Source organism: Trachemys scripta, chromosome 23, assembly GCF_013100865.1.
Source record: "Trachemys scripta elegans isolate TJP31775 chromosome 23, CAS_Tse_1.0, whole genome shotgun sequence".
NCBI lineage: Eukaryota > Metazoa > Chordata > Testudines > Emydidae > Trachemys > Trachemys scripta.
The window spans coordinates 3,819,541-3,840,410 of NC_048320.1; the positions used below are offsets into that span (position 1 = coordinate 3,819,541).

The 20,870-nt window shown below is 53.3% G+C and overlaps 1 protein-coding gene across 1 annotated transcript in view; it reads right to left on the reverse strand.

Annotated features, from left to right (window-relative positions):
- LOC117869422 (zinc finger protein 2 homolog) overlaps window positions 1-16,237 on the reverse strand; it is a 49,512-nt gene extending 33,275 nt beyond the window's left edge. Inside the window, exons 1-7 of the mRNA XM_034756261.1 lie at window positions 16,135-16,237; window positions 13,730-13,798; window positions 12,372-12,584; window positions 11,733-11,755; window positions 10,145-10,260; window positions 9,836-9,868; window positions 5,133-5,967 (exon numbers count right to left, since the gene is read on the reverse strand). Of these exons, the coding sequence (XP_034612152.1) occupies window positions 5,133-5,967; window positions 9,836-9,868; window positions 10,145-10,260; window positions 11,733-11,755; window positions 12,372-12,584; window positions 13,730-13,798; window positions 16,135-16,197 (1,352 nt within the window). The 5' untranslated portion in view covers window positions 16,198-16,237. The remainder of the gene's footprint in view (window positions 1-5,132; window positions 5,968-9,835; window positions 9,869-10,144; window positions 10,261-11,732; window positions 11,756-12,371; window positions 12,585-13,729; window positions 13,799-16,134) is intronic.
- Between the last annotated feature and the right edge of the window lie 4,633 nt (window positions 16,238-20,870).

Below are 20,870 nucleotides of genomic sequence, written 5' to 3' on the forward strand. Positions count from 1 at the left end.
GCAAACAGCACACGGGAAATCCCCTCCTCCCGAAATCTCAGCATGCACCAATGTCTGCTTCCCAGGAAGCTACTCTGTGCCAAGAATTGCCTCCGAATACAGAGAGACAGCAGCCGCTGTCTGCCACAGCTTCTCTCCTAGGACAACTGCATCACTGAATGCACAAGATTGTCTTCCAAAGGGACTGAACAAGAACTCCTCAGCCTGGGTAACAAGAAGGGCCACCTGGTGCCGCTCACCATAATAATCCTTCAGTGGGATGGAGCCAGGAGTTCTTGGATGAGAGGCCTGTTTCACCTGGGGCTGCCCTGCTCAGACCGTGAAGCGTATTGACAGCAAAGGGCAAAGATTTCCCCCACCCAAAACACAACTGGCGTCCGGCGGCAGTGGCTGCACCAGGGGAGGCTGAGCCTCTCCAGGCCTATTCTACCCACCGCCCATGGGGCCGTGATTTCAGGTGGGTAGTCAGGGATGAGCAGGCAGCAATAGAAGAGCAGAGTCAGAGACGTCAAGCTAAACGGGCTACCCAGGATCTCACCAGCTTGGCAGGGGCGTGTGGTCATGGAGACCAGGGGATTGGGATTGCCTGCAGTGTCAGGCACACAATTTTGCTAGGAGACAGGAGTGTTATTGTTCTCAGAACGGTCGGGAGGGCAGGAGGGGGAGACTATAACCTAGAGGTGCCCAGGGAGGCATCCTGTCCATATTCAGTCTGGGATGGGACGTATCCAGTTGCCCTATGCTCCAGGGGGTGATCAAGGGGTGCCCTATGAGGGATTTTTTGATAGACACTGGAGTAGTTATCAGCTTGACTATCCTAGAAATCATAGAATCATAGGACTGGAGGGGACCTCGAGAGGTCATTTAGTCCAGTCCCCTGCATTAATGGCAGGACTAAGTATTATCTAGACCATTCCTGACAGGCGTTTGTCCAACCTACTCTTAAAGATCTCCAGTGATGGAGATTCCACCACCTCCCTAGGGAACCCATTCCAGTGCTTCACCACCCTCCTAGTGAAATAGTGTTTCCTAATATCCAACCTAGATCTCCCCCATTGCAACTTGAGACCATTGCTCCTTGTTCTGTCATCTGCCACCACTGAGAACAGCCGAGCTCCATCCTCTTTGGAACTCCCTTCAGGTAGTTGAAGGCTGCTATCAAATCCCCCCCCACTCTTCTCTTCTGCAGACTAAACAAGCCCAGTTTCCTCAGCCTCTCCTCATAAATCATGTGCCCCAGCCCCCTGATCATTTTCATTGCCCTTGAGTTTCCCGGTCTGGACAGCAGATGGATGACTCCATCCCCCTTAGGAGGGAGTCCCCGACCACCACCACCTGTCTCCTCCTCCTGGAAGTGGTGGTCATGGAACCCCCATCCCTAGGACAATGCATCCCATGCCCTCCGGTCAATGGGGTCTCCTGATCCCTTCCCTCAGATGACTCTACCAAACCATTCTCCACCGTAGTACCTGTGCAGAGAGCCTGAAAACGGTTTCTTACCTCTCTCTGCATTGGGGGTATGTGGGTTCTTCTCTTTCTTCTTCTTTAGGTCACATGCTGCCAATTTTCTTCCCCATTCTGCACTGCCCTCTCTGATTAAGTCTATGTAAATTACGTTGTTCAGGGTTGTGAAAAAGCCACCCCCCAAGCGACATAAGTTACATCAACTTGAAGCAGTGTCTACACCGATCTATGCTGTTGGGGACACTCTCCCGCTGATACAGTTTCCGCCTCTGATTGAGGCGGAGTACTTATGCTGACGGGAGAGTGTTCTCCTGTCGGCATAGCACGTCTTCACCAGACACGCTGCAGCAATGCAGCTGCGCCGATGTAGTGTGGTAGCGTAGACTAGCCCTAAGTGCATTCAAAAAAGAACTAGATAAGTTCATGGCTAATGGCCATTGATGGACCAATCCTCCAAGATGGTCAGGGATGCAACCCCATGCTTTGAGTGTCCCTAAACTAGTGCCTGGTGCTCAATCCTGGAGAGAGAGAGTGTGTGTGTGTGTGTGTGTGTGTGTGTGTGTGTGTGTGTGTGTGTGTGGAGAGAAAAAGTCTCACACACACACACACATACAAATTTGCATTTATAATCACCAGAGTTTTGGCACAATGCCCAGCTAACTGATTACACTTAAAAAGCAAAAAACAAAACAAACTCTGTTAAATCTCTTGCAAAATAAGAGTTGGTCTGGTTCGCACAGTCCTTGCACACACAACTAATCCCACTGATTTCAAAGAGTAAAGTCGGAAGGATCGGGCCCAGCAGCAATGCTTTCTCTACCCAGGGCATAAAAATGATTGAAAAATTGTTTGAGAATTGAACAAACCAATTTAGTTTAGTACATCAGGTGCATGTGATAGTCTGAAGCATTCTATAAAAAATAGTTATTAGGTTTGTTAAAAAAGGGTAACAAAGTGAACAAACGACTAGGTAAAAGTGGAGAATTGTGGTTAACAAAAAACCCTAAACAAACAAAACACGTTAAAATATATTAAACATACATGTTTTCTTCCAGTACATGAAACATGCAGCACAGCACACGGTAATGCTTTTTTACACTCAGTGGGGCTAATTTTTATTCTTGTATTCAAATTGTTTGTGTTCTAATTCTCAAAGTTCACTATGCTACTGTATAAGTTAGCATAAGACACCATCATTTCACTTTCAGTGGTGCTTCTGTATTTTCTGCTGAAAGCTCTAACTCTGACAATCATCATCATCATAAATGAAGAGGATCTCATATCTACATATAGTATATCACATGCTCTATCTAGTTTAAGGAAGGTGGGGAGGGGCCCCCAAAATTTTTTAATCCGGACCTGCCTGGGCCACAACTGTTTTGGGAACCAAATGTTTTGCCTAGTTCCAAGTCACTTCCTGTGAAATTCTCTCCCCAGATCATCTGACACGTTATTGACCCAACCAACTGAACAACAGTGTGATCATATCCAATTACTTCAGCTAGTTGCACCATTTGTGGTGTACTGTTGTTCACCATTTCAGTATGGAGATTTAAAATATATGACTAGTTCCTTGGTAGCATGCCCAATAAATTGGAGCATTCTCTCCCGGTGACTGAAAGAATTTCTTCTCTGTCACCGTGGAGGGATGGGGAAAAAACCACAAGACTATTTTAGCAAATGGTCATCTGTTTCAAAGTCCCTAATAAATCTGATCTACATTCTGTCCAACAAAATATCCAGTTACGTGACCAAACGGCATTCAGGAAAGAGAGAAAAATCCATAATGCAGAGAAATATGACAATTACCGTGTAATACGCTATGAATTCCAGAGGAGGTTCTATCTAGTGATTCAAAAGTCAGGAGGACAAATTCTCCTACTGTGTTCTCCTATGATCCATTCAAACCTGCTTCACTCAACACCACCTCATTATTTTCAACAGTTTTAGCATAATTGAAAGGGGGGAAAACAGCAGTTTTTCTATTTGCTCAGCAGGAAAAAGCCCCAAAGTCACTTTTTCAATCAATGGAAACTGGGATTTAAGATCAGACTGATCACACTGGCTTTGGGATCCACTCAAATCTCCCCTCTAGGTCTGTGACACTTTCATCTCCAGTGCTTACAAGTATGTGATTCCTAAGCACAGAGCTGAGAACAGTGTGTCACGTGACACTTTGAGAGGCGGAGGGATAGAATAAATTCTAAAGCCGTAGCAGTGAGGGAGTACTCTGACAATCACCCTGCTAGTGGGGGAACAAGAATACTCCTGAGGCAATTCTGTGCCACTGCGCAATGCAGAATTTTGCAGAAATTAATGGTTTTTACGCATAATTTCCTTTCCCCCCTAGAAATAGGCTGCGATGCTGCTGGCCGCCAGCAGGGGCCGCTGGACCCGGCTGAGCCCTGCTTGCACACACAAGACACTGTGGGGGTGGGGAGGACCAGGGGAGAGAGTAGAGAGTTCCTGGCAGCTGCAATTCCCCACACGCCCCGAGAGAAGGAGCGGGCGGTGTGCAGGAAACTCCACACAAGCCTGGGACCCAGCAACAGGCGGTTTCTCCCTCTGGATCCGTGGCCAGTAGGGGGCTGGTGTCTGAGCTGGGAGGACCACAGCTGGGCTGACCACAGCTGGGCTCTGGGTGGTGGGGGGGATGGGTGCCTGGGCTGGAGGGACCACAGCTGGGCTCTACACGGGAGGGGGGCTGGTGTCCAGCCTAGGGGGGCCACGGCTGTGCTCTGCATGGGAGGGGGGGCTGGTGTCTAGCCTAGGGGGGCCACAGCTGGTCTGGGGGGGGGGGGGAAGGAGTGCTGGTGTCTGGCCAGGGGTGTGTCACAGCTGGGCTCAAGGGGGGGGGAGGAGCTGCTGTCTGGCCTGAGGGGGCCACGGCTGGGCTCTGACCACCTGGCTGGGCTCTGGGTGGGGGTGGGGTGGGGCAGAGAAACAGGAACTAGGTTGTCATAGAGGTTTCTTTAACTCTCTGCTCCTGGGGGAAATTGTGTGTGTGTCTGTATTGTTACAGTCATACTTGCTGACAAGTATTTTGAAATAAATTACCAAAATAATTGAAACTGGCATGATTATGTAGTGTTTGTTTTCAGAATTTAATATTGTGTGCAGAATTTTTATTTGTTTGGCGCAGAGTTCCCGCAGGAGTAAATAGAAATGTGATGCTTGGGATTGTCTGCACTAGGAAGAGTGATGGAGGTTGGGTCAGCTTAAGGAGAAATGCGCTAGCTAACCCCAACCATTTTAGCAGGGCTATGTCTTTACTGCAAAAATAGTTTAGTATTTAAATCAAGCTAGCTACTCAAGCTTGCTAACTCCATGGAAAACCCTAGTAGAGACAAAGTCCAAGTAGATTTTTACCTCAGTGTAGCTAGTTGAGGTCATCCCTATCTCCCTATCTGGGACTGACGGACATTCCTGTCAGGAGGGGCACACACTCCCATGCCTTAGAGGATATCAAGGAATTGATAGAACAGATGATGGGCTTCACCCCAAAGAAAGATGAGCAGCAAAAGCGGGCAATTCACCTGGGGGAGCTGAGGGACCACAGTGAAGCAAATGGTGCAAACAGCGTTAAAGGTCACGAGGTGGGAAATAGCAAATGTATTATAAAAAAACAAAACTTGGGCCAGCCCTAGCCAAGCTATTTATGGGCTTACTCTCCCTTGTGGATCCTCTGATGCGTAATAAGGTGTGAGTTCTGATTGAAACTTTTCCCACACGCTGAGCATTTAAAGGGTCTGTCTCCTGTGTGGATTGTTTCATGTCTAATAAGGTCGGAGCTCCGAGTGAAGCTTTTCCCGCACTCTGAACATCTATAGGGTCTCTCCCCCACATGCGTTCTCTGATGCTGAGTAAGGTTTGAGCTGTCAGTGAAGCTTTTCCCACAGTCAGCACATGTGAAAGGTCTACTGCCCGTGTGGATTCTAAAATGTGTAATAAGGTTTGAGTTCCGATTGAAGCTTTTCCCGCACTCAGAACAGGTAAAGGGTCTGGTTCCTGTGTGGATTGTCTGATGTGCAATAAGGTTTGAGCTCACACTGAAACTTTTCCCGCACTCGGAGCATTTAAAGGGTCTCTGTCCTGTGTGGAGTCTCCGATGTCTACTAAGGTGCGAGTTCCGATTGAAGCTTTTCCCGCACTCGCAGCATCTATAGGGTGTCTTGCCCATGTGGATACTCTGATGTGTAATAAGAGCTGAGCAGCTACTGAAGGTTTTCCCACACTCCGTGCAGGTGTTTTTTCTCACTCCTGGGGGGATTCTCTGCTGGGCTGTGGTTTCCTGGAGGTCCTGGCTACTTCCCCGACCATCCCCTGGCTGATTTCCCTGCTGCTTCTCTGGCCAGAGCGGACTCTCATGACCTTTTCTCTGCTCACGATTCCAGTGAATATTCTTTTCAGATCTTTCTGATAACATCCCGGGTGGTTCCACATGCTGAGTATCTCCCTGCTGTGGATTCGCCTCCTCGTTCTCACTCACTGCCCCATCACCTGCTGCAACAGAGAGAGAATCCAGTCATGAGTCGTTCCCTGCTCTGGGGAAAGGGGGAAAACAAACCAAACTAATTGCTGGAGAGATGGAAAAAATCAGGAGCTGACTCCTCCCAAAACTTTCCCCCAAGGAGAGCGAGGACAGGACCAATCTGCCTCCACTCCGGGGGAAGGGGCGTCAGGGAGGAAGCTGTGCCAGATGTCAGTGAGGATGGGTGGGAAGCTTTGACCTCCTTCATGAGGACGCATCACATGCTGCGGACAACCCTAAACCCAGAGTTCACAAGGTCTTTATAGGGAATCCCAAGCTCTTTTCATTACACACACAAGTTTTGAGTTAGTTTAACTCATTCCCATCTGTGCTATCAGCTCCCAGGATCTCTTGGCTCTGAGCTTGTTCCACATTAGATTTGGAAACTGGAAACCCCGCTCAGGGGAAGAAAATAAGTGAGAGCAGGTGAATTTGTGGGAGATTTGTCACAATGTCCTATTATTTAAAGCAGTAAAATCCCAGAGCCAGCTCCCCAGGTGCTCAAAGCTGCATGATACTCAGCTAACGGGGAGACTTAACTATCCACATCTCTGCTGGGACCACACACAGCCAGACAAAAGAGGGGATCCTAAAATACAGAGAACACATTTCTACGTCCCAGAAAGAGGGAGCTCCAGCCAGAGGGGACACCGCCTGGATCCAGTTCTCACTGACACGGACAATGAGAGTGTCCTACAGAAGCGGAGACTGGTGAGCATGAGCTAGAGGGGTTTCAGCCCAGTAAGGGATGGGAGGGAGCGGGGGGTGTCAATGAACGCAGCAATGCAGAGGTAACAGATGTCAGGAAATCTAGTGAGTCAGGTGCAGTGGGAGAGAGTATTAAAATTCCCCAGCATGTGGAACATGGCTGGGAAATTACAGAATATAATTCAGGAGCAAGAGACTCTTATTTTCTCTGGAAAAGGAGAATGTGAGAAACAAGAATCGGGCCATGTGGCCTCAGGAGGGACTGGCTCAAAGCTCCAAGGAGCCTGCAGGGAAGAGAGACTGTGGCTGCTGCAGACAGAGAGGGGGAAGCGACATTCTCCGAGTCCCCAGAAATCTCTTAGCACATTGTGACATAAACACCGAAGTGCCCATTTGTGCTGGGGAAGGGAGTGTGAGGGGAGAACGTAAGGACTGGGGAACAGTGTCCGCAGGCTCAGTGGGTAGGGAAGGGCACCCGTGGGGGGAAGTGAGTGATGGAGAGAGGACAAGAGATAAGAATGTGAAAAAAATATGTAAAAGAAAGTGAAAGTGGACTAAAGAAAATGGAGGGTGGGTTTCAAAGCAATGGGGCCTGGGCAGAGATTCTGTGTTAAGGGGCTGGGATCCCCCAAATCTCCCCTCCCCTGTGTAGCCCATGGAGCCCTCACCGTCATCTGGCAGAGGACTCACCAAACTGTGACTCTCCTCAGGGGACAAAGGGTGTCAGTAACACACTGTTGTCATTATCTGTACTAAAAATTGTCATGTCAAGTATCCTATGCAAACAGGTAACATGCCCGTCATTAATAGTACCGTGTGCTACACATCCTGGTCATGTGTAAAGAATTATAGGCATGTGCTGAAAAGGTTTTTAAAATGTCTTTTATAAGCAGTGCATAAACTCAGCCTGCCCCAGACAAAGGGATGCTGTTTTCCTGTGTCCCCAATGGAAATAGAACCAGGTAGTTCCTGGGAGGACAAAGAAAAGCCATCTCCATATAACAAACCAAACCCTCAAGCTAAACCAAGTGCGGAGTGGGGTGGGAGGAGAGCCCATTTAGCACTCATGACGGGGCATGCAGCCTGCACACCAAGGAAGCCTTCCTGGCTCTTGGCACAGAGACAACAGACGCTGGGTCACACAGCCAAAGGCAGCCATTCTGACACCCATCACCTAGGGGACTACGGGGGAGAAGCACCCTTTGAGCTCATACAAAGTGGATCTTTTTGGCCTGAAAACCCGGGATAGCTGGAACTGACTACAGCCGATCAGTGACTTCAGCCCTCATATAGGTTGCGCCGATCACAACAAGTCTTCCATTCTTCTCTTATCCCGGCCTTCCTTCTCCAGGTGTGGCCATGCCTTTGCATGATAAAATCTTCCCATCTCTTTGGAGGTCAGCTGAGTGGTCGTTTCAGTTCCCGTGGGTACCATTCAGCGACAGCTGCAGTCCATCGATTGTCAGTGAGCCTTGCTATATGCCCACCCCATCACATTTTAATGTACCTGCTTTCAACAACATCCTACACTCCACTCTACTGTCTCATCACGTCATTGGGAACTTGGTTGCTGATTGAAATCCCCAGAATTCTTCTTTCCATCACCCTCTCCGTGACAGACAAGCTGTTGCTCCTCTATCTTCCTAAGCACCCATGTTTCGTTGCCGTATAACATTGCCGGCAGTACTGTTGACTTGAAGAGGTTGGCGTGGGTTGCCTTGTTGATTTTTCCTTGGAGGGCATCCTTGATAGAACTGAATGCGCGCCAACAGGCTTGCTTTCTTTGCGATAGTTCACCTTCCCGATCGTGGTGCGTGTTGATTTCTTGGCCCAAACAGACGTAATGCTCAACAACTTCTCTTTGTTCCCCCTTGACTATGACACCTCTACCCCGATATAACGCTGTCCTTGGGAACCAAAAAAATCTTACCCTGGTATAGGTGAAACCGCGTTATATCGAACTTGCTTTGATCCGCCGGAGTGCGCAGCCCCGCCCCCCCCGGAGCGCTGCTTTACCGCGTTATATCCGAATTCGTGTTATATGGGGTTGCGTTATATCGGGGTAGAGGTGTATTTGGGCTTTTGGCAAGGCATCAAACCACATAAATTTCATTTTAGAGCGGTTCATTTTCAGTCCAGCAGCTGGCCCGGGGCCCTGCCCAAGCAGGGGTCTGGGGGCCACCGGAGCAGTGGCTCCAGGGGGGACAGAGCAGCCGCTGGGTCCCCAGGGGCTCCCAGCTAAGATTTAATCAGGGGTATTTATAGTAAAGGTCACAGACAGGTTCCCAGGGTCAGTCCACATATGCTATAGTAGCCAGCTGCTCATCCAAACTTGGGCCATACACAATGCAGTGCTCTCTTCCTATTCATAGCCAGTAGTGATCAAATCTGACCCAGTGTTTCTCAACTGATGGGTCACGGCCCCCAGGGGACTCAGGAAAGGCAGTCATGGGGGCTAGGAAATACAGAAAGCTTTATTAGGACCTAAATAAAGAGAATCTCATTCCCCCAGAGCCTGCACACGCTTATCCCTCAAGGTCAGGGATTCTCTGTCGGCCTCTTGAAACACACACCGTGAAGGCTTAACACCCTTCCATTGGTCTGTTCTTACTTTAGAGTAAATGTAAGAAAGCGGCAAAAATTCTTTACCTCAGATAAAGGATCCCCAATGTGAAGTGTGAGAAACACTGATCTCCACTAGCGAAGCCCCCTCCTCCTTCAGAATGAGCCCCTATACAGCTCAGTGCTCTTCCCTTCACAGCCAGTCTGCACACCGTATAGCAGCCCCATTTCGCATTCAGGATCAGTCTAGACAAGGGTTCCAATCCCTCACTCCCGAGACTCTGCTGCTGCCCTGTGGCGACGCCCATTAAAGCTGCAGGCTGCACCGTGTAAGGATGTTGCAGCCTCGTCTCCCCATTTCACACCACTCAGGTTCTTGTTCCTTCCCTCAAAGGGAAATGCACCTGTCAGCTCAGGATTCACTCTGACCCCCACCAGACCTCACCGCAGGAGTGACCTGGGCAGTCGCTGTCCCACCGCTTTCAGGTTAATCTCGGGCTGGAGGCAGCAAGCCCCTTCCGCTAACATGGTTCTTGGTCTGAATCCCCCCCATGAGAGACAGAAACGTACCTGTGTTGTTCTCCAGCTCCAGTCGCAGAGTCTCTGGGGAAGGAGAGGATGGGAGAGGTGAGAATTCAGGCCCTCGCATTCATGGGCATATTCCTATTGGTTACTAACGTACCTGCTTTTCATTATGAGATGATGACCCAGAGCGCGGCTGATAACTCAGGCAGAGCCAGCCCCACAGGCTACTCGCATGGGGAAGGGAAACTCCCTGAGCTGGAGCCCAGGGTCAGCGACACACTATAGCCCCTGACTCCTCCCCAGGGCGAGGGGCCCTCTAACCAGAAGGGACATTGCTGCCAAACTCCAATTCACCTTTGAATCCCAGCAGCACCTCCTGCAGGATGGCACTTTTCAGAGAGAAATCGCTGAGTCTCTTCTCCAGCTCCGCAAACCCTGGCTCTGGCTTCTGAAACGGCCCGTCCTCCCTGCTGAGGAAAGCAGGAAGGGTGAGACATGGGTCTGATCCCCAATCCCAGAAGTCCCCAAACTCTGGGAAACCTGCATCTGAGCTTTAGCATCTGAGATGTCACCTGCCCACAGCCCTGTGCTCTCCATGGGCCCAGAGAGATGGGATGTGGGGAGCCTTTGGGGCCCGGAATGGAGACAGGTTCTGGTGCCCTCTCTGGGACACACTGGGGTGCTGAGCCACCCTCCACTCTGGGTTATTCCAGTAACAAGGGGCACCAGCATTGGGATATGTGGAAAGGGAGGAGACAGAGACCAGAGAGTGGGCGTGTCCCATGTGCTCACAGTGGCCACAGACAGAACCCAGGTCTTCCCCAGGCATTGAACCTGGACCATTTAATGCCCAAAGCCCTGAGAACTTCAGCTAAAGCAGTGACCCCCAGGGTGTCAGCCCCATTGGGTGGAGAGGCCTGTATCCCTTATCATTGTCCTTAGGCTAGGGCATAAACTGGGGACACCCAGGCACAAAGATCCGGGGGGGGGGGGGGGATCTGCCCTTTATATAGAAAGCTTTTAATTATTGTTATTTATAAAGTACTTCATTGTCACAACTTTTTCACTCACTGGGAAAACAGCCACTTCTCTATTTCTACCCTGTTTCCCTGCCTTCCCCCTGCTCCTCTCTCTCTCTCTCTCTCTCATCCGTGTCTGTGTGTCTCTCTTCTGTTCTTCCCTCCCTAGAGCAACTCCCTATTCCTACCGCTCAAGGGCTTCACTCCTGTCCCCTCCCCATCCCCTGTGCCACAGAGCTCAGCAATGGACATTCAAGTGACATCATTTCAGCTACACACCAATGAGACTCCCAGGGGAGTTCACACATCTCTGAGCCGGGTTTCAGGCTGTTTCACAGACTCAGGCCTGGGCTGCACTAGAATATTAGGTTGTCTTAACTACATTGCTCAGGGTGTGAAAAATCTACACCTCTGAGCAGCATAGATAAGCCAACATGAGTGCCCCGGCAGACAGTGCTAGGTCGAACGAGGGTCTTCCATCGACCTAGCTCCTGCCTGTGGGGAGGTGGATCACCTACACCAGTGGGATGACCCCTCCCATCACCATAGGGAGCATCTCCACTGAAACGCTGTAGACAGGCCCGCAGGAAGGCACCATCGCCTCCCTTTGCATTTCGGAAGGTTTCTTTGCAATCTCGAAGGCTAGAAACCTAAGCTGAGATTCTGCACACTGTGAACACGTGATGTGGCCACGTAAACACATGAGCCAGGCTGGGTCCGGCCCACAGGCCCTATGTTTGCCAGCCCCCATTAGCTGTCAGATAGTAAGAGGCTCTTCTCCTTCCTGAGGCAGCCACTAAGGAAAGACGTGATCTCAGGCACTCAGCCAGCGGGTCACAGCGGGGGAAGCGCCGCAGTCAGGAGAATTCCAATTCTAAACCATCGCTTTCCACGCGAACGGTGCCATGGAGCCCAGGACGTACCTGCTCTCAGTGCATCCAGCACCCTGCACAGGGGGAGAAAGGAGAGGCAGTCAGTGGGCCTGTCCCAGGCTGGGGTGGCCTCCTGCTCTGCAGGGGAGTCACCACTGGAGCCGTGGGTATTTGGGGAATTTCAGACACTTGGGTTCACGTTCAGAGAACAGCTGCCATCTCCCTTCCCCACTGCTGGGACACCTGCCCTCAGCAACCCCAGGAGTCCCTGCTAGGTCGCCATCGGGGAAAGTCTCTCCCCAGGCACTTCACAGGAAGAGAATATTCCCCCTAGTGCTGAGAGCCCCGCCAAGTCCCCTCACAACACTGAACCCACTAGCCTGAGACGACATGGGACCTTGGGCCTGGTGGGGGGAGGGTGGGCTGGGAATTTCACCCTCAAAGTGCAAACGCAGATAGACATTTACAGGGCAGGAGAAACGGTCTTGGGGTTACAGCACCCAGGACTCCCAGGTCCCAGCCCTAGCTCTGCCACAGACTCACTGTGTGACTGGGGCAGGACTGCGCTCCGTCCTGTGCCTCACTTTCCCCTTTGTACAATAGGGACAATGTCCCTGACCCACCTTGTGAGGGGCGTTGGGGTCTAGGGCTGAGAAGCAGCGTATTAGCACTGCCATAAGCCAGTCTGACCTGTGGGGATTGGCTCCCTGGCTGCTGCTGCCCCTCCTCTCCGAGCAGGGAAATCTCCCCGGACGGTCTGGAGACGCCCTTGTCCCGTCTCCTGACGATGGCTCTGGCTAGCTCTTCCAGCTGGGACAGCAGGAGCTGCTCCTGCTCCTCCAGAAACCCTCGCAGCTCCTTCCACTCCGCAACGATCTTCTGCCTCTCGGCTTCCGTCTGTTTCTGCAACCCAGGGAGAGGGCGGCTCGGTAATGGGAGAATCAGACCTGTGCCCCCAGCAGATGGGGGTTATTTACCAGAACACAGCGTTGATGTGGCAGGTGATGGGAGCTCAGTTAGGCCAGGAAGGCTGCAGGAAGGAGGGTGGGGTGAGCTGCACATGGCTAACGGGGGGGGGGGGGGCTTTCCCCCCAAAACCTCATCAAATTGCACTTAGCCAAACTCTTCATCTGCCCACCCACATTTCCTCTCCTTCCCCACCCATCTCCCCTAGGCACTAGAGAGGAACCCTGGTCACTATAATATCTGAGCAGCCCTTGGGCAGGGTCTCTCCAGGCCACAGACCGACACTGTCCTGCACAGCAGCCTCTTGGACCCTAAACACATCATGTTGCCCCCACGTCTGACCCTGCCCTCTCCCTGGGCTCCAGTGGGGATGTTTCCTGGCTGAGGCTGGCAGGACAGGCCCTGTATTTGCTGTGTCATAGAATCATAGAATAGCAGGGTTGGAAGGGACCTCAGGAGGTCATCTAGTCCAACCCCCTGCTCAAAGCAGGATCAACTTGTTCTGTCATCTGCCACCACTGAGAACAGCCAAGCTCCATCCTCTTTGGAACCCCCCTTCAGGTAGCTGAAGGCTGCTATCAAATCCGCCCCCATTCTTCTTTCCTACAGACTAAACAAGCCCAGTTCCCTCAGCCTCTCCTCATAAGTCATGTGCCCCAGCCCCCTCATCATTTTCGTTGCCCTCCGCTGGACTCTCTCTAATTTGTCCACATCCCTTCTGTAGTGGGGGGACCAAAACTGGACGCAATGGTCCAGATGTGGCCTCGCCAAATAGAGGGGAGTTATCAGTTCCCTCGATCTGCTGGCAATGCTCCTATTAATACAGCCCAATATGCCGCTAGGCTTCTTGGCAACAAGGGCACACTATTGACTCATATCCAGCTTCTCGTCCACTGTAACCCCTAGGCCCTTTTCTGCAGAACTGCTTCCTAGCCATTTGGTCCCTAGTCTGTACCAGTGCATGGGATTCTTCCATCCTAAGTGCAGGACTCTGCACTTGTCCTTGTTGAACCTCATCAGATGTCACTCAGGGCACTCTGATCCCAGGCAAACCTGAGGGGCAGGGGGCTCTGGGCACCTACCAGCAGCTCTGCACTTTGCCGCTCCTCCTCAGCTTTTCGCTCACAGGCGAGATGCTCTCCCGGTGCCTCCTGGAAGAAGCGGGGGCAGGGATGTTACAAACTGCTCGAACTGCCCTGTACATGCCTGTGCAGAGCCCCTGGGACTCAAACTTGCTTGGCAGATACAGTTCAGCCTCAGTGAGGAAGATCTCAGGGGGGCAGTGAGAGCGGAACCAGGTTTTCCAAGGAACACACAGGACACCCTGGCGAAGTGACAGGGCTGCAGCCCAAACCTGAGCCCCAAACATTCCCCAGCCCCACCCACATCCCAAACAACCAACTTCAGACATTTCCCAACTTCCCCAGCTCCAACCCCAACATACCCAAAGTGCTGGATCTGAATATGGACCCCCTCAAACCCAATATCTCCCAAACCACCCCCCCAATACCCCAGCTGTGACCCCTGCATACATACTGGCACACCCCCAAGCCCCAGCTTTAAACCTCCCCCACATCTACAGACCCCTCAGACCAACACATCCCAAAGTCTGGCTCTGACTCCCCCACTGACACACCCCAGAGCCCAGCTCCAAACAGCCCCCCAAACCCAAGCAGCCCCACGATCCCTGGCTCCAGTCGTTCCTTCTACATAAGAACATTAAAGGGCCAGACTGGGTCAGACCAATGGTCCACCTAGCCCAGTGTCCTGCCTCTGACAGTGGCCGGTGTCAGATGCTTCACAGGGAATGAACAGAACAGGGCGATTAGCACCAGATCCGCTCCCTGTCATCCAGTCCCAGCTTCTGGCAGAGTTTAGGGACACCTGGAGCTTGTGGGGGAGGGGGGAGGATAGGTGTCATAGACTCATAGAATATCAGGGATGGAAGAGCCCTCAGGAGGTATCTAGTCCAACCCCCCGTTCAAAGCAGGACCAACCCCAATCAAATCATCCCAGCCAGGGCTTTGTCAAGTCGGGCCTTAAAAACTTCTAAGGATGGAGATTCCACCACCTCCCTAGGTAACCCATTCCAGTGCTTCACCACCCTCCTAGTGAAATAGTGTTTCCTAATATCCAACCTAAACCTCCCCCACTGCAACTTGAGACCATTGCTCCTTGTTCTGTCATCTGCCACCACTGAGAACAGCCGAGCTCCATCCTCTTTGGAACCCCCCTTCAGGTAGTTGAAGGCTGCTATCAAATCCCCCCTCATTCTTCTCTTCTGCAGACTAAACAAGCCCAGTTCCCTCAGCCTCTCCTCGTAAGTCATGTACCACAGCCCCCTGATCATTTTTGTTGCTCTCCATTGGGATCTCCAATTTGTTCACATCATTCTTGTAGTGTGGGGCGCAGAACTGGACGCAATACTCCAGAGGTGGCCTCACCAGTGCCAAATAGAAGGTAATAATCACTTCCCTCGATCTGCTGGCAATGCTCTTACTAATGCAGCCAAATATCCTGTTAGCCTTCTTGGCAACATGGGCACACTTCTGACTCATATCCAGTTTTTCATTCCCAGGTCCCTTTCTGCAGAACTGCTGCCTAGCCACTCGGTCCCTAGTCTGTAGCAGTGCCTGGGATTCTTCTGTCTTAAGTGCAGGACTCTGCACTTGTCCTTGTTGAACCTCATCAGATTTCTTTTGGCCCAATCCTCCAATTTGTCTAGGTCCCTCTGGACCCGATCCCTACCCTCCAGCATATCTACCATTCCCCCCAGCTTAGTGTCATCCGTGAACTTGCTGAGGGTGCAATCAATCCCATCATCCAGATCACTAATGAAGATGTTGAACAAAACCAGCCCCAGGACCGACTCTTGGGGACTCCGCTTGATACCGGCTGCCAACTAGACATGGAGCCATTGATCACTACCCGTTGAGCCCGACGATCCAGCCAGCTTTCTATCCACCTTAGTCCATTCACCCAATCCATACTGCTTTAGCTTGTCGGCAAGAATACTGTGGAGCCCGTATCAAAAGCTTTGCTAAAGTCAAGCTAGTCTACGGTGACCAGACAGCAAGTGTGAAAATCGGGAGAGGGGATGGGGGGTAATAGGTACCTATATAAGAAAAAGCCCCCAAAATCGGGGCTGTCCCTACAAAGTCGGGACCGCTGGTCACCCTAAGCTAGTCCCGGACTAGCCTGGCTCAGAGCCACTCACCAGCCGGATCTGCAGCGCTCCCGGTGCGGGCGCAGCCCGGGTTTCGTGGCTCATTCCCCGGCGCTTCCCCACGGCCCCGACACCCCGATGCTTCCCCGGCTGCGGGGCGCGCGGAGCAGGTGTGTCCCCAGAGCCGCCCCCGGGACCCGCTCCGACCCCCGGCTCCGCCCGGGCTCCCCGCGCCGCCGGGTCCGGACCCTCCCGCCGCGCCCAGCCCGGACCCCCCACGGGCCCCCCCGGCCCGTGTCCCGGCCGCGCGGCCCCGCCCACCTCACCGCCCCGCTGCCGGCGGGGCCGGAGCAGCCGCCGCGCTGGGCCCCCGGCCCCGGCCATGGCTCCTAGGCTGGACAAAGGGCTGCGGGCGGGGCGGGGGGCGGGGCCGCCCCGGATTGGCCGGGCGGCGGGTGGGGCCCGCGCAGGGGGGTTCGTGACGCTCGGGGACTCGAGCTCCCGAGAGAGGAGCCCGGAGCCCAGGCTCCCGGGGCGGCGCGGGGGGGAGCTTGGGGGTCTCGGGCCGGGTTGCAAATCAGGAGGGATGGGGTTTTTGGTCAAAAACAGTCACGATCTGCTTCCTCCTGGCTAATGTGACAAATGGGTCTATTGGCTGATTGAGGCGCGCTGTTTCACTTTGGGTGTGAATACGTGAAAAGGGAGGTAAGGTTTGGGGTACAGCCCTGCCCCTGAGCCCAAGGTGAGACCAGAGTGGCCCCTTTCATTTTTTTCACTGGCTTCCTCCTTGCGTATTTCCAATGACTTGGCTGCCCATGCACCTGCCACTGGTCCAGGGGCTGCAAATCAGGAGGGATGGGGGGATTTTGTGGTCGAAAACACTCGCGATTTGCTTCCTCCTTGCTGCTTTTATGATTTGCATTATACACATGAACACAACTCTTAACTCCTTATTGCACAGTTCTACAGGGGTTCTAAGCAAGATTCTTAACAGAAGGTTAACAAATATTCTATGAGAGAGAGAGAGCCCTTGCTAAAGGAGCTTGGTCTGAAAAAGAAAGCTTGCTCAGGTCCGTGCCTCAGTTTCCCTACTCCGCAGCAACTACTCAACAATTAACATGTGATTAGGGTCACATGCTGCCTGCGTTTGTTCAAGAATTTGTGACCAGTTTTGCACAATACTTTGGGGTACGCTCATTTATTAGGGTTACTCTTCTGGAGGGGGTGTGGTTGTGTAATTCTATCAATGTACTGCTTGTGTGCCCAATGGAATGAGTCAAACAGCACTTTCAAGCTGACACCCTTATTTGTCCCAGATTTAGCATGTCCCTATCCCCACGCTTACATCACAATTGTACTGGTAGTAACCCACTTGATGAGCAAACCCCAGAGTATTTTGGGGCGCTACAGGGATCTGTAGCTTAGGTAAAAGAAGCGTTGCTGCAGAATAAATGTGGAAGATACAAACACAAAAGGAAAGTTATTTATGGACTAATAGTGATAACTACTCAAGGAGCCTAAACACAAGAAGTTACATTATTAAAGGTTAATACCTGAGGTAGAAAAGAAAAGAGAGAGGGAAAATGAGGGTCTCACCCTAGGGTGACCAGCCGTCCCGATATTATTGGGACAGTCCCGATTTTAGGGGACTTGTCCCGCGTCCCGACCTTACATCGGTCGGGACACACTTTGTCCCGATATCTGGACCGTCTGGTGGAGAAGGACCGCAAGGTGCTGCTGGCGCCGCTCGCCTCTTCTTCCTGGGGCAGTGCAGCTCCCGGCGCCCGCCCGCCAGCAGGAGCCTGCAGTGCAATGCCCAGAGGAGGTCTCCGCCGCGTGCTGCAGGGGCGGGGCTTGCAGGCGCGGGCAGCGGGCAAAGAGTCCCCCGCCCTCCCCCCTCGACCCAACCTGCGACCCTAGGAGCCAGAGGGACCTGCCTGCCAGATGCTTCCCGGGAGCCGCTCCAGGTAAGCACCGCTGGGACTCACCTCGCCCCCTGGCAGGTCCCTCTGGCTCAGGGGGGACTCTGTGTGCTGCCGGTGCCTGCAAGCCCCGCCCCGTGGCTCCGGCAGCTCCCATTGGCGCCTTTCGCGGCCAATGGGAGCCACCCGCCACGGAGCTCGCGCTTGTGGCGGGCGCAGCACGTGGAGAGTCTGGAGACTCCCCTCGCTGCTCTCACCTGAGGAGCCGGAGATCTCCCAGCAGGGCTGGTGAGTGCAGCCAGGGAAGGGGGCGGGGTCTGATGGTGAGTGTCTGGGAGGTGTGTGGGGGGGTGCTGGGCTGTGAGGGTGTGGAGGGCACTGGGCAGTGGGGGAGATTTGTGTGTTTTGGGGTGCTAGGCAGTGGGGGCCTGTTGGGGGGGTACTGGGAAGTGGGGGAGATCTGTGTGTGTCAGGGCACTGGGTGGGGGGGTCTGTGTGGGGTATTGTGTAGTTGTGGTGGTGGGGCTGTGGGGAAAGGCACAGGGAGGGAGGGGAAATCTGTGTGTATTGGGAAACTAGCGAGTGGGGGGTTCTGTGTGGGGTGCTGGGCAGCTGTGGTGGGGCTGTGGGTGGGTGGGCGCTGGGTAGGGGTGGTGGTATGCACAACACTGTGCATTTGTTGTGGGGGAGCTCTGGGCATAGTGGGTTCAGGGGGTGCAAGGCATAATGGATCCGGGGGCACTGGGCAGGGGAGCTGTGTGGCGCAGCATGGGCCCACCCCCAACAGGAAGGGGCATGCTGGTAGCACAGGGCCAGCCGGACCAGTGTGCCTCTGGCGATGCCATGCATGGCCCATTTCCCCTGGCTGGCCCCGCCCTTCCCGCTGCTCACCTCCTCAACTGAAGGTGGGAGTAGGGAATGCAGGGGTGGGTCCCAGCAGTGCTTACTTGGGGTGGCTCCCAGGAAGCGGCCGGCAGGTCCCTGAGGTAAGTGTCAGAGGCTTAATCCTCCTCCCCAGCAGAGTGGGTGCAGACCGGTCCACCTTGCTCATGGCAGAGCCAAGGAAAGGAGGCACCTGCCTCTGCACATGCTGATTCAGGCTAAGCACTGCTAAGCTGCTGCCCAGGTCACTTCCCCACCTTAGCAAGCAGGGATTACCCCTGGCAGCGTAGATCTGCTTGATGTACATTGTCCCGATATTCAGGTAAAATTTTACATTTGGTTGTGAAGGTTACTGGGCATGCTCAGGTCAGGTGAACATGCTCAGTGCACCCCAAGTCACCCAAAGTCAGGAATTGGGAGCGGGAGCTGTTTGTGTCATTACAGGCCGGCTGGTGTCCAGGGCTGGAACCGAGGGGAGCGGCTGGTGCTGGGGGAACATGGAACAGAACCCGAGCAGCGGTTACAGGATGCAGGGGGTTGAGGGAGCTTGGGGAAAGCGCTGGGGCCGGGCAGGAAAGTGCCTCTGCACGAATGGGCCCAGGGCCCTCGGCTCTCGCAGCCCCGGGAATCTGCTCCCCTGTGGCAGTGATGCTGCAGGAGGGAGCCGCATTAACACCATGATTAGCCCCGTGCTCCCGCTCCAGCCAGGACCTGCTCCGGGGGCAGAACCCAGCGAGTCAGGTAGCAAAGGGGGGGCGGGGGGGAAGAACTGCTCAGAACAGCTTCACCGGGTCCATGAAGCAGCCCTTTCCCGCACCCACACCTTCCTGCTCTGGACCAATCCCTGGGAGGACCCCTTCCGTGTGCCAGGCTCCCTTAGGGTCTGACTTTGTCATCAGGGCAAGCCCCGGCCCCCTTGGCTTCACCGACGCCTTCAGCCAAACCCTGGAGCCGCCAGCAGCACCCCTGCTTGGCACCGTGAGCTCCCTGCCTTGTACACCCAAAGGGAGCAACGCACCCCACCTTCAGCATATGAGTGACTCTCAGCCAATATGGTAAAAGCATTGGGGTTTATTAGCTAAGGGGGGAGGGATAGCTCAGTGGTTTGAGCATTGGCCTGCTAAACCCAGGGTTGTGAGTTCAATCCTTGAGAGGGTCACTTGGGGATCTGGGGCAAAATCAGTACTTAGTCCTGCTAGTGAAGGCAGGGAGCTGGACTCAATGACCTTTCAAGGTCCCTTCCTGTTCTATGAGATGGGATATTATTATTATTATAGCTGTCTGCAGCACAGAGTAGACTGTCCTTGATTAGCACAGAGAACAGCTGGGAGAGCTACAAGAGGTGGCTAGGCTGAGGAGCATCCATGCCCACAAGGAATTCCTCAAGAGTATTCAGATGAAGACCTCCAAGGCCGTGGAAGCTCTCCAGCTCCAGAGGACTGCTGTCACACCACCAAGGGAGAAGGATGTGGCTCTGTCACAGGGAGGACACTGGCAGCTGGTTACTTCTGTTCAGCAAGGCAGGGCTAGGAGCCCCTGGGAGCAGAGAACCAGAGATGCCCAAGGTCCCACGGGAAGAGTGTAGTACAGCTGGGCACTGAACCCTGGTCTCACAAGGCCTCGTGCACTAACCACTGGACCATGCTGCCTTTCTGTCTTAGTAGCCCAGGAGCTTTGGAAAATCCCATCAAGTGCATCTTCAGTGTACCTTTACAAATCTGACCCTCCTTTGCTGCTAGGAGGTTCTGGTCCCTAGACCGCAGTGGGAGCCGGGCGATTGTTGTTGCTTTAATCTGAGCTCAGCTGCTGAAATCTTTCTTTTTGGTCACTTTTCGGGTCTGCTGATACGTGGACTGGCTTTTGAGCTGTTCCCCCCAAAGCTCAGGGTGACGGCACCGTTGCTGGTGCGTAGCTAACCCCGCGGGCGCAGGGATGTGCACCCGGAGCCACAATGTGAACCCCTGCCTCATGCTGGTGAGTGTTTCCTCGTATCAGGATCACCCTCTGGCCCTAGCAGGACGCTGGGGCTACATGCTTGTGCCCTCTAAGGCTAGGAATGCCAGAACGAAGGCTGCATGCACACCCTTAACTCTGCCCCCCGTGTGTGCCTGCTTCATTTCAGTGCAGGGATTCCCCAGGGCATGTGTCTCTGGGGACACAATGCACTGGGAGAGCCCAGCTGAGACGCCTTCTCTGCTTCCGGAGCAGGTTTGTTTACACACGGCATCTATAGCAACAAACTGTGCTGGCTGC